This window comes from Platichthys flesus, chromosome 22, assembly GCF_949316205.1.
Source record: "Platichthys flesus chromosome 22, fPlaFle2.1, whole genome shotgun sequence".
NCBI lineage: Eukaryota > Metazoa > Chordata > Actinopteri > Pleuronectiformes > Pleuronectidae > Platichthys > Platichthys flesus.
The window spans coordinates 10,932,253-10,949,061 of NC_084966.1; the positions used below are offsets into that span (position 1 = coordinate 10,932,253).

At 42.2% G+C, this 16,809-nt stretch overlaps 1 protein-coding gene across 1 annotated transcript; it reads left to right on the forward strand.

Annotated features, from left to right (window-relative positions):
* The first annotated feature begins 825 nt into the window (after positions 1-825).
* On the forward strand, positions 826-15,822 carry LOC133933437 (dynein regulatory complex subunit 4-like). Its single transcript, XM_062380549.1, has 10 exons — positions 826-997; positions 12,682-12,876; positions 13,428-13,628; positions 13,711-13,765; positions 14,118-14,320; positions 14,580-14,735; positions 14,899-14,979; positions 15,100-15,303; positions 15,418-15,483; positions 15,567-15,822. Exons 1-10 carry the CDS (start codon positions 950-952, stop codon positions 15,630-15,632), a joined length of 1,275 nt encoding a protein of 424 aa, XP_062236533.1. The 5' UTR covers positions 826-949; the 3' UTR covers positions 15,633-15,822.
* Positions 15,823-16,809: the final 987 nt, after the last annotated feature.

A 16,809-nucleotide genomic window follows, 5' to 3' on the forward strand; every position in this document is an offset into this window, starting at 1 on the left:
TTTCGCCATGTTCATTGATTGTGATAAGGAGCCACATGTTCAAATAAATGTATTTGTTGTATCCAGCCCCAAATTTGCAGCTGGGATAGTGTGAGAAAATAATTTAGAATGTTTTCCACAAGACAGAGGGTAAAAATGTGCAGGAATGAGGGAGCAGCAGTGTTTCAAATGTACAATTTCCACACTTTTCTTACCCCTGGAGCGCACAGGGGATCACTTATAAGAAATTAAGACTTTTTCCAAATAATAATATTATTAATTGGGGGGTATAATAATACCCCCCCCCCCCCTCGAGATTTACAACCTCGAGGCACGCTGGTTGAAAATCACTGATTTAGGACATCGGACCGATTCCCTCACATCTGGATCCTCACCTCCTCTGTGATATTATTTGGAAAGTTTCTTTATTTCCTGTAAGTGATCTCCAGTGCTCTCTGTGCGCCTGATGGCACAGTCACGTTCACCGCAGTGCAGCAAAAGCTGTCAGGGGATTGTTGAAAATAATAAACTCAATTTTTCTATCAAACAAGAAACGGACAATACATTTCAGTTACTTGTGAAATAGACACTTAAGTTTGGCTTTTTTCACTGCTCTTGCCATCTCACTCTGACGACCTCAATGGGCGTGTAAGTAAAGCATATCTTCCTCATACAATCTGTTATTCATCTTGTGACAACCCTGGAGTTGTCTGCTGTGTGTGTTGTGTTTCAGGCTCCTGTAGGCGGAGTCGGACCTTGGTAATCAGCGGGGATGTGGCACACCTGGGGTGGCCACTACTTTAGAGGCCTGCAGACTGGGCTCTGGTCTCTCATTCACCGGGTCTACCATCACATGGACATGTGGAGGTTTGCTTTGTATTTAGTTCTTCGTAGTATTATTCCTGTAGAATAAATACATAGATACTGTAACTGCAGAGCTTTGTGCCATCCAGTGTTTCTTGTTGCACACATGAGCCAAGGTGTTTCAAGTGGGGGCTCGTTCGAAATCCGGATCCAGGTTTGTTTCTCACACTTTTCTGTCCTGAGAAAGTAATAGGCCTCTAGTAGGTTAAGTTTCCCCTGGAATAGTGTACTGGTTGCCCACGGTATGTGATAACTTTAGAGTGTGAAGGTAGTGCTTTAAGCTTACATTGGTGGGACTATTTGCATTAATTATCAGGCACTAATTAGAGGGATTTACCTTTTGGCATTACCTTTCCTGGTAGAAATAAGCAACAGTATCTCTCTCGGGGGGGTCTGTTGGTTTGTTATTTTTGTTTGTTATTTTTGTGCATAAACATGATTTGACTTTGTGTCTTGGGTACACGTCCATGTCCGTCTGGTGAGTAACAGCATAGCTGGGGCTTTACCTGGTCATTGGTTGTTTGTTTAAAACACCTGTCATGAAATGCATGAAGACTAGGGTCTAGAGAAGGTAGTTAGCATTGGTTAGGCAGATAGTCAGGGTAGAGGTATTCCAAAGGTGATGAAACATATATTATTTAAAAATTAAAAAAAGGGTTATCTGGGTTGGTTCGTTTGAACCGATGGCTACCATGGAGAATTTTGTGCAGTGTCCAATCGGGAGATGCTAGGAAAATGCACCAGGGAGCAGTTGCAAAACAAATTTTCAGGCTCACCTTGAACTCTCCTTCTCCAGCATACATCTCTATTTTATCTTCCTTCCTCATCAAATATCAAATCAAACTTTATTGTCACATGCACCAATGACAGTGTCATCTACACAGTAGACAACTTTACAAAATAGAAAAATAACATGCTTTATAACATAACATATAACATAGTAACATGTAACAGTCAAATGAAGCAGCGGTTTACAGGGTGAAGGAGTGGGGAGTATTAAATAAAATGAATATATGTGAAGTAAGTGTATTTGTATTAGTGGGGGAGCAGAATGTACTTGGTGCCTGTTCAGAGGATCAGTGTTGATTGTTCAGAAGCCTTACGGGCCTGGGGGAAGAAGCTGTTTTTGAGTCTGGTAGTCCGTGCTTGGATGCTCCGAGCATGCACGTTCTGTCTCTCCATCATTTCCATCCATTCTTTGGGCATTGCTTTCTTTATTTTCTCTATTACTCCTTTTGCTGTGCCCAGCCATATTTCATCACCATTCCCACTTACTTCATCTACAATAGCCTGTGGTCTCATGAAACCCAGTATGTATTCATACACCATATCCCTCGCCTTATCCCTGCTCTCCATATCACCCTGTTGTAAATAGATTCTCCCTCTACCGTGATTTTTGGACTGAGTCTGAGTCGAGTGCTTTTGGATCGAGGGCCTGGGCTGCAGTCTCTGTCGAAGCCGCGCCGCTTTGAGCGTCTCTCGCGGAGAAAAACTCAGATGTCTGCCGCGCCGTGCTTTTTTCGTACTGTTTTTTTGTCTTTCGTTCAGTTATTTTCTCCCCTTGCTACCTTGTTACCAAGCTGACTCCCAGCTCTGCAATATCCTCTGCTCCTTCTTTTTTTTCCTCCTCCCTCACGCTTCTCGCCAGGCCTCAGCGCACTGGCCGCACCAGCTACGTCCTTGTCCTGCGCGCACTACATTTCCTCTTTATCTTCACCTGTGCTCTCCTCGCTCAGACTTCCTCTATGTCCCCAGCCTCATCTTGAACCTCCATTTTTTCACTTTTGTTGCACACACTAGGGCTGGGCGATATGATTTTTTTTTTTATCACGATATGTTTTTCCATATTGATCGATCTCGATTCTTATCACGATATGTAGTTTTTGCAGATGCTGCCAGTGTTACGGGTATCCTGAAGCTTGAAGAAACAAGAGATTCACTGAAACTGTACAATAAAGTTTATTAACATAAAAAAAAAGAATATGCCTTCCAATATTGAGCACAAAATGTTTTTGTGAAGGTCTTCATGCTTCCATTGATCAAGAGAGCAGCAGGGCCCATAACTAGCAAAATCAAATTCAGAGCAGCGCTCTTAGCTCATACAGAGTCTTATATGCTTAGTGCAAACTAAGTGACTGGTAACTTTTCACTATTTTACATTTTTGGATTTAGTTAACAACTTAAAATAAACAAGTAAAAATTTCGGTCACACCCTCTGACACATTCGGGTGCTTAACTAAAGACAAAATAAATATAAAAAACTAAACCACTTTAATATTATACTGGTTTACCTTCCAGAGATTTTTTTGAGGTATTGAAAAATGCAAAAATAAAAATATTTTAAACTAGTTAGGTAGGTTGTGCACATCATTTGTAATTCCAAACATTAGTCATCTCCCTTTACAAAATAATACAAGCTTTTACTTATTGAAACATTATACAGTATAAACTAACAGCTGTAACAACAATCACATCAAATTGCTTTGGCTGGACAGTGAACATCTCAAGTGCAAAAAGAGTAAACATGGCCCTGGAACAAATATTACCTGAAAGATGAAGGTAGATCTCTGAAAATCTTTTATAAGTAGAAATGGCTGCAAAACACGACTGGATGGACTGTTGTTTTGCTAACAGAACAGAATCGCTCCCGTTAGCATTGCTTACGGGAGACATAGTGGTCATGCCTGTCTCTTTGTTTAGTGTTGTGCAAACTTGAGCCCGCCCGAGTCAAACACTCTGTGTAATCACTGGGATGGTGCCGTCTCAGATGATTGCAAAGGTTTGTGGTGTTTCCCGTCCTGGCTGGTACCGACTGCCGGCATATTTTGCAGACCGGCTTTGTCTGCTCCTCTTCATTCTTGCCGTATCCAACACGTCCACACAACTGACGTCGCCTTGCCCTTTTATTCGACCATGTCTTCGGCTTCGGGTGATGTAGTGATGTCGCTTTCACATTCGCCATTATTTTCGCTGTCCCCGATTTCAGTTTCACTCATTTTTTTCTCCTTTTTCCAACTTCATTCTCTTTTTCTCTCTCTCTCGAATACATGTCACAAGGAGATAATCGAAAGCGATCAAAATTTTATCGCGATCCCGAATCGAGATCGAAACATCGCCCAGCCCTAGCACACACACTCCTCCAATTTATTTAAACACAGGCTGCATTTAGTATTGTTGCTGCTGCACTCCCCTGCGTAGTGCCCCTGGACTCCGCATTTGTGACACATGAAGTCCGGGCATTCCCTTAGTATATGTCCCGGCTGCACACACATCCTGCATACTCATTTGCTTGTTGTGAATTACTCTAAAGTATTCCACACCCAGCGCAGTATCGAATCTGGGTGAGTACGGCAGTGACTGGACCTGATTATTGAATTTTACCTCTTCACACTTTCGGTAGACAGGCACATAGCCTGGTCGTGGGAGGGGGGTAGGAGTTTTCTGTGGGCTTGTGTTGTTGGTTGCTTTGAACCATGCAAAGAAGCTGTTGAGGTCGTTAAGCAGAGAGATATACGTTATTTCAGATTTTTCTATATTTACTTTTGTTCCTGATGCCCTGCCATATATTTCTACACTTTCTAAAACCTCTACTACACTTACCTTGTCCCTAACTGTCACTGTCGTATCATCCGCATATTGGTATGGTGTGCTCACCTGTCCGCCAGGTAGTTCTATGCCCTTAATCCTCCTATTTTGCAAAATGAGTGCCGCTAATGGCTCTGCTGACATGATGTTCAGCAGAGCCGATAGCGGACATCCCTGCCTAACTGACCTTTCTAATCCAAATTCACCTGTGACTATCCCATTGAATTTAATCTTACTGGCTGCTCTTTCATAAATTCGCCTGACCCATCCTATCATTCTTCTTCCAAATCCCATCTTCTCTAACACTTTATACAAATAACCTTGATCTACTCTATCAAATGCTTTATTAAGATCTAAACTAGCTACTACCCCTTCATTGTTTCCCTTCATATGTATTATTATATCTAATGGTGCTTATTGGGTCCGCTATATCTCTCCCTGGTATACTATATGCTTGTGTGCTTCCCACCCCGTCCCTATTACTTCCTTCATTCTGTTTGCTAACACCTTTGCTAATACCTTATAGTCCTGTGACGACCCTCATTCTACCTACCTGCCTTGCTCAGTGCTGGTGGATGGAGCTTCAGCCACTTACTTAGGTTAGGTTAGGTTAGTTTATTGGTCTCCACCAGGGAGAAATTTGTCGCGAAGACAGGGAACATGTTGCATACATAAAAACACATACAGTACAAAAAGAACATCAAGTTAAAAGTCTGGTGGAGTAAACAGACCACTAGACAATCCTGCACATGCAGCAAGCCGACGTGAACGCATTCACATGCTTCCACACCGCTACTCTAACTGCAATCATAAATATACATTCATATCAGCATCACATAACCTCAAGCATACATTAATCCGTTCACTCACATACAGTATGTCCATAGTTTGACTCATAATACATTCATTTCCATATACACATAGCCTATGTTCGTATACATATACAGAAACATTGCAATCATTTCCTGCTGTTGAGAAGTTTGGTTGATACAGGCACAAAGGAATGTTTGTATCGATTGTGCCTGCACAAGGGAAGCCTATATCTCCTTCCAGAGTTCAGGAGAGTATATTCACTATTCAGCACATGAGAACTATCTGTTAAAATGGCATTTGCCTGTCTGATCGTCGCCTGCTCAAAAAGGTCCTGTGGATTTAGGGGGGGTGTTATTCCCATAATCTTGCCAGCAGTTTTGACAAGGCTTGAGATTTCAGCTCTAGATTTAACAGATAGGTTACCAAACCAGCTGGTGATACCATAGCGGAGTATTGACTCAATTGCTGCTCTATAAAAATTAGCATAATATTTTTGCAAACTCCAAATACTCTGAGCCTACGTAGGAAATGGAGACGTTGGTGAATTTTGGCACAAACATTGGCCACCTGTGTGCCCCATCTCAAATCGCTGTCAACATGGACACCAAGGTACCTGAATGTTTTGACCTGCACAATGTCCTGGCCATGGACAGCCACAGGGCTCTGGTCTCCCATTGATCTAGGATCCAACAACATCTCAACAGTTTTAGTTGTATTAATGAGCAGCGAGTGGGCATCACACCAGTTGACAAACTTGTCAACCGCAAGTTGATGAACACTCAAATTAGTATGTTTGGTGAGCAGGCTAAGTATGACAGTGTCATCAGAAAATTTCACTGTGAATTGATTTGGCTCAGAACTGACACAGTCGTTGGTATACAACGTGTACAGAAAAGGTGAACTAACACACCCCTGGGGGGCACCAGTGCTGCATACAGCCAGATCAGACAAAGCTGAGTTAAACTTAACCTTCTGTGGCCTATTCGATAAAAAAGAATAGTACCACCGAATTAAGAAAGGATTGACATTTAGCTGAACTAATTTCTTCAAAAGGATGTGTGGTTGAATGAGATTAAAAGCGGAACTAAAATCAACAAAAAGAAGTCTAGCATATCCAGCTGGATTTTCTAGGTGCTTCAGAACAAGATGCATTACAGTCGCTATGGCATCACTTGTGCTGCGGTTTTTGGTGTAGGCAAATTGATATTTATCAAGCGCTGGTTGCACAGCTGTTCGAAGCTTCTCTATCATGATCTTCTCTAATGATTTAAAAACATTTGAGGTGATGGCCACCGGCCGGTAATCATTGTCCTCCTGGGGACTGACCTTTTTAGGTATGGGTAGTATAATAGATTTTTTCCATAGTCTTGGCACTATATAAGTGTCCATGGAAAACTTGAATAGTTTCACCCAGACCGGGGACAGTTCCTCGGCAAAAGATTTCAAAATAAAAGCTGACAGGCCGTCTGGACCTGTTGCCTTTTTAATCTGAATAGTTTTAAAAGTTTTAATGACTGTTTCCAGATCAATTACAATCCTATCCACATTTAAATCACAAATCACAGATTCTAAACATCGGCACAATCTGCACTGTTATCAACATTAAAACGCATATAAAAATTGTTCAGTTCATTTGCCCTGGTCATTTCGTTATGAGCAAACAGAGGTTTCTTTTTCGCGTCCATGTTCGTCATATGTCTAATTGAGTACCAAAGTTTCTTAGTATTGCATTCCGCCAAGTTTTGCTCTGCCCGTTCTTTATGTTGATGGCGCGCTGCTGTTATCTTCAGATTTAGGTCCTTTTGGGCCGCTCGGACCGCCGCTTTATCCCCCAACTTGAAAGCGCCTTTTTTCCTTTTAATACAGTCCATAATGTCAGGGGTAAAATAAGATTTATTGTTGGGATACCGTTTAATTGTCTTTGTGGGTATGACAGACTCAATGCAAAAATTTATGTAATCAGTAGTTGCTTCTGTAGCACTGTCTATGTCCGTATCCTTGAGAAAGATATCCCAATCCGTACAAAGGAAGCATTCCTTCAGCTCCTCCAATTTATCATTAGTCCATACCTTCACCGTCTGAGTGACCGGTTTGGTAGATTTAAAAACAGACCGATATGTGGGAAGCAGCTGAATTACGTTATGGTCTGAGTTTTTAAGTGGAGGTCTGGCTCTGGCAGTATATGCATCTTTAATATTCCCATAACATTTGTCCAGTATATTATTATTCCTGGTGCTGCACTTCACATATTGGTCAAATCCTGGCAGCGTTTTATTTAAGCTGCAATGATTGAAATCCCCAAGTATCATCATTGGGGCTTGCTTTCTAGATGACGGTGAACACAGTCTGCGATTAGATTTGCTGCCCTGCCCGCATTACCGCTTGGTGGGACATAGACAACGCACACAAACAAATTGGTAAATTCCCTGGGGAGATAGTGTGGCCGCAAGGTGACACACAAAAGCTCTAAATCGGGGGTGCATATTCTGTCCCTCACTGCAAGGTTTCGGCACCATCTGTCATTGATGTAGATACACACGCCCCCTCCGCGGAGTTTACCTGAGTTTGCGTCTCTGTCCAAACGTACATGGGAAAACCCCTCAATCTGAATAAAATTGTCCGGAACATCCTTACCGAACCAAGTCTCCGTAAAAGCCATAATGCCCGACTCCCGATATTCATAGCAGGCTCCCACCTGTTGATGCAGATCATCCATTTTATTTTTAAGGTAGCGGGGATTGCATAGGAGCATTGGCGGTAGCGGTAGCTTGGTGGCTGATTGTATGCGCCGTCTAATGCCGCCTCTCCTGCCACGCTTCCTAGCCCTGCTTCGCCGATACTTTCCCCCCTGGTGTCGGCACAGTCCGCCAGGGACATCCTGCAGAAGACCAGGCGATGGTAGTGCGCCGCTCTCCCGCAGCTCTGAACAGCTGTATGTCCTCAGGCCGCTGTTATTGATAGGATCCTCCACCATGCATTGGGTGACGGGTCCGGCCAGGATCATCCACGCCAACACCAGTGCCTTAATTCCTCGCCAATTCACTCCACGTACACGCACCATACAGCTCAAAGCATGAGCGGTCATCTCCAATAAATCTGCGCATTTAATCCACCGAAGCCAGACATTAAACGGGGACATGACAAACAAACAAAGGACATGCAACAGGAGCCCTTCTCCATGTCGCCAGCAGAGCAGCGCCATCCATGGCGCTGCCTTGGTGGGCATTCCCAGAACGTAATAAGGACTCTCTCTCTCTCTCTCTCTCAGCAGGGCCTGCTGCACCAGCCTGATCCTTTGTCTCAGTAAAAGAAATAAGATTTGATGGAAAGCTCTGTGTGTCGATCTCCCTTTTTGTTGCCAGCCTTGAGCCAGGTAACAGTCCCCATTTAACATTGTGAGTGGCCTGTAATTTTCTAATTTGTCCCTACTCCCTTTTTTTTTATAAATTATGCTAACTAGCCCTGTTGTAATACTGTGCGGCATTTCTCCCTTCTCTTCTATCCATATAATCTATCCAACACTGGTACTAGTTCTTCTCTAAACTCTATATGAAATTCTTCCATTATTCCATCTATCGCTGGACTTTTATTTCAGCCTAACCCATTTATTGCTTTCTCTATCTCTCCATTCTCCTTGTCTTCTCTAGCCCTAACAAATACCCTGTACATTTTTCACCCTCTATTGCTGGGGTGTCAAACTCATTTTAGTTATGGGGCCCACTTGGGATCTCAAGTGGGCCAGACCAGTAAAAACATAGCATAATGGCTTCGTACCCCCGTGTTTGTTTGTTTTTTCACGACGCTTAGGTTGTGGGGGGCTGGCGGCGGTGGATCCCAAAATGAAACCAACATAACGGAGGGGTCCGACCCGTCTTGGAACACTGACCAAGGAGTCTGATGCATTAAAAGTGAAAGGTGAGGGCCGGCAAGCACCGGCTGAGGTTGGATTCCAGCCCCCCACAACTCGCTCACACATCGCATCAACTCCATAGCAGTCTCCTCGCCCTCTCCCTCCGTTTTCACCATCAATGTTAGTTCCCTCTCATTTCTCTCAATGTTTGTGCCACTCTTGCTCTGCGTCATGGCTACTCCTCTCCCTCTCTCTACTATCCCGCTCCGTGTTTGTTTCCGACATTGTCGCGAGCACACATCCACACAGGCTCAGCTACCCCGCACAGTGCGTCACTGCCGTGGGGGCACACACACACTACACAAGACATCACAACGCTAACGTCCGGTTGGATTACATATAATAATAAGAAGAAGAATAGGTGGAGGTTGATAGAGTCCAAGAAAAAAGCTGAGAAGAAGGGGAAAAAAAAGGTCCGTAGCAGTCACCCGTGATGGCTTGCTTCCGTGTCGCAGGTTGATGACGTCACTCGATGATGCGTTCAAGGGCGTTCAGGCTGGTATGGCCGTAAGCGAATGAGTCCACCCACTATACCTTATTCATACATGTGAATACATCAGGGAAAAGTGGAAAAAGCTTACAGCACCTTGTATTCCCAGGCAGTCTCCCATTCAACATACATCTCTATTTTACTTCCCTCCCTCACCACGTTGTCTCTTTCTCAATCATTCCCATCCATTATTTGGGCATTGTTTCTTTATTTTATCTAATACACCTTTTGCCGTGCCCAGCCATATTTTCTCCCCATTCCCTCTCACTTCATCTACCATTACCTGCGCTCCCATGAATCCCGGTATGTATTCATACACCAAATCTCTTTCCCTTCTTATTCCCGCCCTCCAAATCACCCTGTTGTAAATCCTTTCTCCTTCTACCATGATTTTTGGATTTAAAAACATTGGTTGTTCCTATACCTGCCACACACCTTGCATTCGTACTTCACACTTCTCAAAAACTCTCCCCACGCTCCAAGCATCTCTTTGTATATTTCAGTCAACCCCTCCATCATGCATTTTTTCAGTTCCATGAACACTCCGCTCTCTCCACATCCTCCGCATTTTTTGATAGCTTCTCCCGAAAATGCCTTCCACACGTGATCTCTGTTATCCTTTAAATATCTCACCATCATTTCACCCTCAGCGCCTTTTTTTTCCTTTCTAAATTAACTACTTTCAGTCCCCGTCCTCATACCCATTTTCTTCAGGGCACTCTCATCAGATGTCCTGGTTGTATGCACATCCTGCACACTTTGGCCTGTTTGTCATGGATTACTCTGAAATACTCCGCCCCTAGCGCAAAAACGAACACAAAAAGTAAAACACACTCACTAACTTTCAATCTAGCCCAAACAAAACAAAAAATTCCACCTGCTCTCTCCACCTGCTCTCTCTGCTCATTCGCTTCCTGGTTGCACACCTGAACGCAATCAGACGAGATCGGGCTTATTCAGGTTGGTGTGGCCGTAAGCGAATGACGAGGTCTGCCAACTCATAAAACCAACCAGGACAAGTTCAACACCGAGATCCAGGAGGAAAAGAAGAACAATCTCAAAGAAGAGCTGGAGAAGCTCAAAGCTTCTCATCACAAGGTCTGATAAAGTCGTACAACCAACCAGGAGAATTTCAACACCGAGCTCCAGGAGAAGAAGAGGAAAAAGAACGTTCTCCAAAAAGAGCTGAAAATCTTAAAGCTTCTCATCACAAGGTATGCCAAAGTCATGCAAAGAACCAGGAGAAGTTGAACCCCGAGCTCCAGGAGGAGAAGAGGAAAAAGTATGTTCTCCAGGAATAGCTGGAGAAGCTCAAAACTTCTCATCACAAGGACTGCCAAAGTCATACAACCAACCAGGAGAAGTTTAACACCGAGCTCCATGAGGAAAAGAAGAAGAAAACGTTCTCCAAGATGAGCTGAAAAAGCTCAAAGCTTCATAACACGTAATCTGCCAAAGTCATACAACCACCCAGGACAAGTTCAACACCAAGCTCCAGGAGGGGAAGAAGAAGAAGAGGAACGATCTCCAAGAAGAGCTGGAGAAGCTCAAAACTTCTCATCACAAGGTCTGCCAAAGTCATACAACCAACCAGGAGAAGTTCAACACCGAGCACCATGAGGAAAAGATGAAGAAAACGTTATCCAAGATGAGCTGGAGAAGCTCAAAAATTCTTATCACAAGGGCTCTCAAAGTCATGCAGACAACCAGGAGAAGTTAAACACCGAGCTCTAGGAGGAGAAGAGAAAGTAGAACGTTCTCCAAGAAGAGCTGGAGAATCTCAAAGCTTCCTATCACAAGGTCAATCAAAGTCATGCAAACAACCAGGAGGAGTTCAACACCAAGCTCCAGGAGGAGAAGAGGAAGAATAACATTCTCCAAGAAGAGCTGGAGAAGCACAATGCTTCTTATCATAAGGTCTGTCAAAGTTATACAACCAACCAGGAGAAGATCAACACTGAGCTCCAGAAGGAGAAGAGGAAGAAGTACGTTCTCCAAGAAGAGCTGAAAAGTCTCAAAGCCTCATCATCTCAGAAGTGAGGATGAACATAGATAGCGTTTCTTAATTAGTTGTACCATTTTGTCTTGTGCCATCTATGATTAGGGTTAGGGTTAGAAATATATATATACATTTTTTTTGTTTTCTGGAATAAAATTATTCTCATTCATAAGTGTTTGAGTTCATTAAACACATTTGGAGTTTCAGGGGTACATAGCATGCAGCCGAATCCAGTACAATTTAAGTAAATGGGAACTCAAATGAATAAAATCAATGTGGGAAAAAACTTTTAAAGCCTCCATACTTTTGGTGTCATCAAAGTGTCCATAAGCCCTGTCAAATTATACTTGAAATGGTGTCACTTACACCATGTTTTAGGACTAACGCTGCTGTTATCCACAGCTGTGGTCATGTAAAAGAGCACTACAAAGGATTTCATCAGGCAAATAATTATATTCTATTCTATTCAGTTGGCTTTAATGTCACAGTGTCATTGATTGCTATGATGTCTAAGGTTCCTTTTGATTTCTCAGCTGGGCCATTTCTATGCCTCCACGCCTATACCAAATGTACCGGTTGCAAAGCTGAAATATTTATACAATCTGAGGAGAACCAAGAGAGTGTGGGGGTTTTGCCTTGGTCGAAAAAGAAGGTAAAAATTATTACACCATGATGCCTTCCTCACACAATGATGTAAGACACCATCAGGCAATGCCTATAACACATGACTTTTCTTCATACTTATTCTATTCTAATATTTATTTGGGCCTTATGGTTTATATAATTTTTTACAAAGCATTAAGTAGCCTCTAATGAAATGTGAAGTGTGTGCGTTTGAAATATAAGTAAATCTGTAAATATCCCCCATTAGTAGTGGACGATGTCCACCTGAGTCCTTACAGCTCGATATGAGCTGGAATAGAGGGAATGGCAGCTGGGGAGCTTTTGGGGTGACATTGGTTGTAATACTAATTAAAAGTGACTAGAAATATCTCTGATATACTGTAGCAACACCAACAATATATGTATTGTCTATTTCAGATGGAAGAACAAATTGTGCAGCTTCGAGAGGAGCTTGATCGAGAGAGGGAGGAGAGAGACTACTTTCAACTGGAGAAGGGCACGATTCTCATCTCTGAGAACACGCAGAGAGAGCTACAGGAGATAAAAGATGAACTTAAAAACCTAGAAAAGGTCATACGAGAGGATGAGAGGCGCCACCAAGGAGAGATCAAGGTAGGGAGTGGACACTTGTGGGTTTGTCAAAGTGCTCAAAATTTCAGAGACATGATTTCACAGTCTGTATTTTAATCCAGAGTACGACAGAACAGGGATCAAGGTGGTCCAGGTTTATTTGATTGAATTTGGAACAACTTTAACCATCCCACAATGCAGTTTGTACTTTCTTTAGTTGGGTTCAAGTACATTTGCCATCTAATATTAAATTTGGCATCACCTTGAAACATTACTGATTGAATCCAAAAATATATTCCTCTTTACTGACAATTGCTTTGTCATGAAAAGCAAGGATTATGGAGATATAATGATCCTTTCATGAGCTCTTCACTGGTGAAATGTAAAATCAAAGCTGCTGAATATCTGATCTTTACCTGTGTGAGAGTAGGATTTAAAGTAAGCTTAAAAGCCTTGTTAAAACAGGGCTACAGGCTGGTGTTGCATGGGATCCATTCGGTTTGTTATGGCACAGCCTGATACCCACTGCAACAACTAGTGAAAGATCAAAAGAGAATGCATTTCATATTCAACTTTTTTGTTCTCCCCACTAGGTGTTGAGGCAGAAGATGAAGCACCACCTTTGTGAGCACCAGAACATGATCTCTGAGTTGAGAGCAAATACTTTCGTCTCAACTGAAATACAGCAAAAAGAGCAACGCAAATTAGAGACCGAGCTTCATAAGAGAATGAAGGCCGTCAAGGTTGAGATCGAGGCGATAAACGATGATTACCTCGTCAAGGAGCTCGAACTGGTTTGTAATACACACCAAGTCCACACGGTTTCTAAACTATAACATAAGTTGATACCGTTCTTTTTCTTTTGCCCCGATGTAGAAACATGCAGAAGAAATGACTAAACTGAGGGACAAATTGGAGAAGCAACTCACAGGTAAACTAGAGACGCACTCAGCAGACAGCATACCTCTACCAAAGCCTAATGTTCAATTGAGCCGCACAAAAATTGCACACACTTGAAAATATCAGTCCACTTAATGTACCTGATGTTTTCCTCATCAAGATCCATAAAAATGTTTAAAAAAGCCATATTTCGCAATGTTAGAGAAAAAAACTCCTGGTACTTATCAAAATTATCAAAAGGACAAGGGGGGGGGGGGGGGGATTAAAAACCTCCTTGGTGGAATTAATAACTGATCTTATTTTGAGCTGTGACGGTTTAATTCAAAACTGCGTGCTGTCAAGAACTAGACGGGCGCCATCATTTTGTGTTGCTTTTTGAATAGAAACTGAAGCTGTGTACGAGGAGAAGATGAGGTCACTGCTACAGGAGCTGGACAACATGAGGAAAAATGAGTTCAGTGAGAGAGAAGATAAGGGGAACAGCCACATCGCTGGTCTCATATTAGACCACAACAAAGCTCTCAGTGAAGCTAGTGAGCTGGGTAAAGACTTACAACAGGTCGTGGATGGGAATGATTCACTCAAGGTACAAGTTCACACACTCAGCCTCTCTCAGAGTAAAAACAAAGAAATGCTTGATTTTCTTTTTGGCCTGCAACTGATAACTATCTTCATCATTGATGAGTCTGTTGATTATTAATTGTTTTGTGTATACAATTGGTGAAAAATGACCGAATGCTCATTTTTACTGATGATCATTTGAGATCTATTATTATATCTTTTGGAATTCTTTTAATTGTTGCAGCATATTTGTTTTAATCCTGTTTTATTTAACTTCTTTTAAGACACAAATCAAAGAAATGAAGAGGAAACACAAGCAAAAGAACAAGGACCTGATCCCTGTTTTGTCTGATAACAAACGTCTTGCTGAGAATCTTTCAAAGGATAAAGAGGAAATCATTGAAAAGAAGAAAAAAATGAAACACAGCGGGATGAACAAGGTTGTTAATATTTACGTCTTAAAAATGTTGGTTACAATTCCAACTTGTACACTTATATTTGTTGCTAACCCTAACCCTCTTAATTGATGATTGCTGAGCATGTGTTTTAGTCACTGACGTGTAGCATACTGTACATTAACATAAGTTACTCTTTTTATGAAAGGACACCAACGAAAAGATCATAGTAAAGAAGATGAATGATCTGAAACAGGATCACGAGACGCTGACAGAGAAATTCAACAAGGTAAAAGTTAAGATTGAGTTGCACTGTGTCCTGTCGCTCAAATGTCTGCACATTGGGTGTAGCCAGATTTTACTGTTTTTGCATATGTATGTCATGTGTGTGTATGTGAATGTCGCACAGCTTCAGCTTGAGAAGGACGAGCTGTACAAGACGCACTATATTCAGAAGGTGCATCATAAAGCAGATCTGACGAAGATGCAGCTGGAAACGAAGCTGAAAGCTCTCACCGACCGTCTGGAGAAGACGAAGGCTCAGCTCCAGTCTGTGCTATCTGCCTCTAACATGGACCATACAGCCCTTTGTGAAGTCACAAACAACATTGAGGTAACCCTTTTATGTATATCTACATCATGACTTATTCCTCTGCAGTCACTCATATTCTTTTGTACATGAAAGAAAGAGGTTTTGTTGTTTATATCATCTATTTTTCACTTGTAGGAAAACCTTGACTCCAAAAATAACACCATCAAGATATTACGATATAAGAATGTTCAGATTTCCAAGGTTAGTGGCTATTGCCATATTTCCATATCAATGATGATATTTGAAAAAAAAAATTGCACTGAAAATCCTTTTGGTCCTGACAGGTGCATGGGGATTTGCTGCTGTACTATAAGGCACAGCTAAAGGCTCTTGGTGTCCCAGTGGAGTAGCTTTGTGCTGGAAAATGTCAGGGACAGGCCTTTGATATTGGCTTTGCCCCAAAAGAGCCAAACAGACATCACCATCAGCTGTGAAGCAGGGACTGTTTCCCTAAACTAAAGCAGCTGAATTAAAAAACATATTTACATTTGTCAAGAACATTTTTTTGTAGCTTTAATAAAAAAAATGTTGCTTTTTCAACCTATACATTTATTTTTTGCTCGAAACAGGTTTAGAAGCATGACAATGTGACCAGGGCATCCATACTATTTTACTCAGCTCTCTGATTTTCTAACAAGGAATGTAAAATAACAGTCACTTCATAATGAGAAGTTGATTTATGGGAGTCCTGACCACTTAGAGACCTGGGCACATGCCAGGTAGGGCTGCTCATTAATCCAGGAATGCATGGAGAGGAAAGACATTTGAAAAGTGAAGTCATGTCTCCAGGGAACCGGGCAGTCTCTCTCCGGAGTCAGTGAGATGATGACTCCCTACATGGGCATGGTTGGAAAATGACATATTTTTCGGTCGTAATCCGATTCGCCGCACTCTAGCGTATCGTTACTGACAAAGAGGAACCACAACAAATCGTGGGAGTTGTTTTTTTCCAGAGTTTTTGGGACGGTAGACATTTTAACGTGTAGAAGCACTACAAAAGTGGAATTTTCATAATTTGTCCACTTTAAATGGACTGAAGTAACAAATGACTGACGGTTAAAGACACACTCCTGCAATATCCTATGCCGCCATTACTAACCATTCAACAACTTTTTGCATTTAATTAATCTGTTAAAATCACATAAATAGTAACTTTAAACCTTAATATACAAAGATTTTACCTCTTGTGTCTGCCTAAGAACATTAATAAACCACAGTATAACCACTAAAACATTCTGTAAATATCCCTAAACTAGAGTAGGGGTGTCAATCATACGGCCCACGGGCCGGGTAAGGCCCGCCAGAGGGTCCAGCTCGGTCCACCTGATAAATCATCATCGTATCAGGCCAGCATGAAATATCAGGAGTGGAAAATCTGTGTGTGTGTCTCCAGAGAGCACACAAACATAGGCCCCTGGGCTCCGCCCCCACTCGCTCATTCAGAGACACACACATGAGATCACAGCTCGTTCCCCTGAAGCAGCCGGTAAGGGACAAACAAGACACAGTGTTCAAAAACCAAGTTGA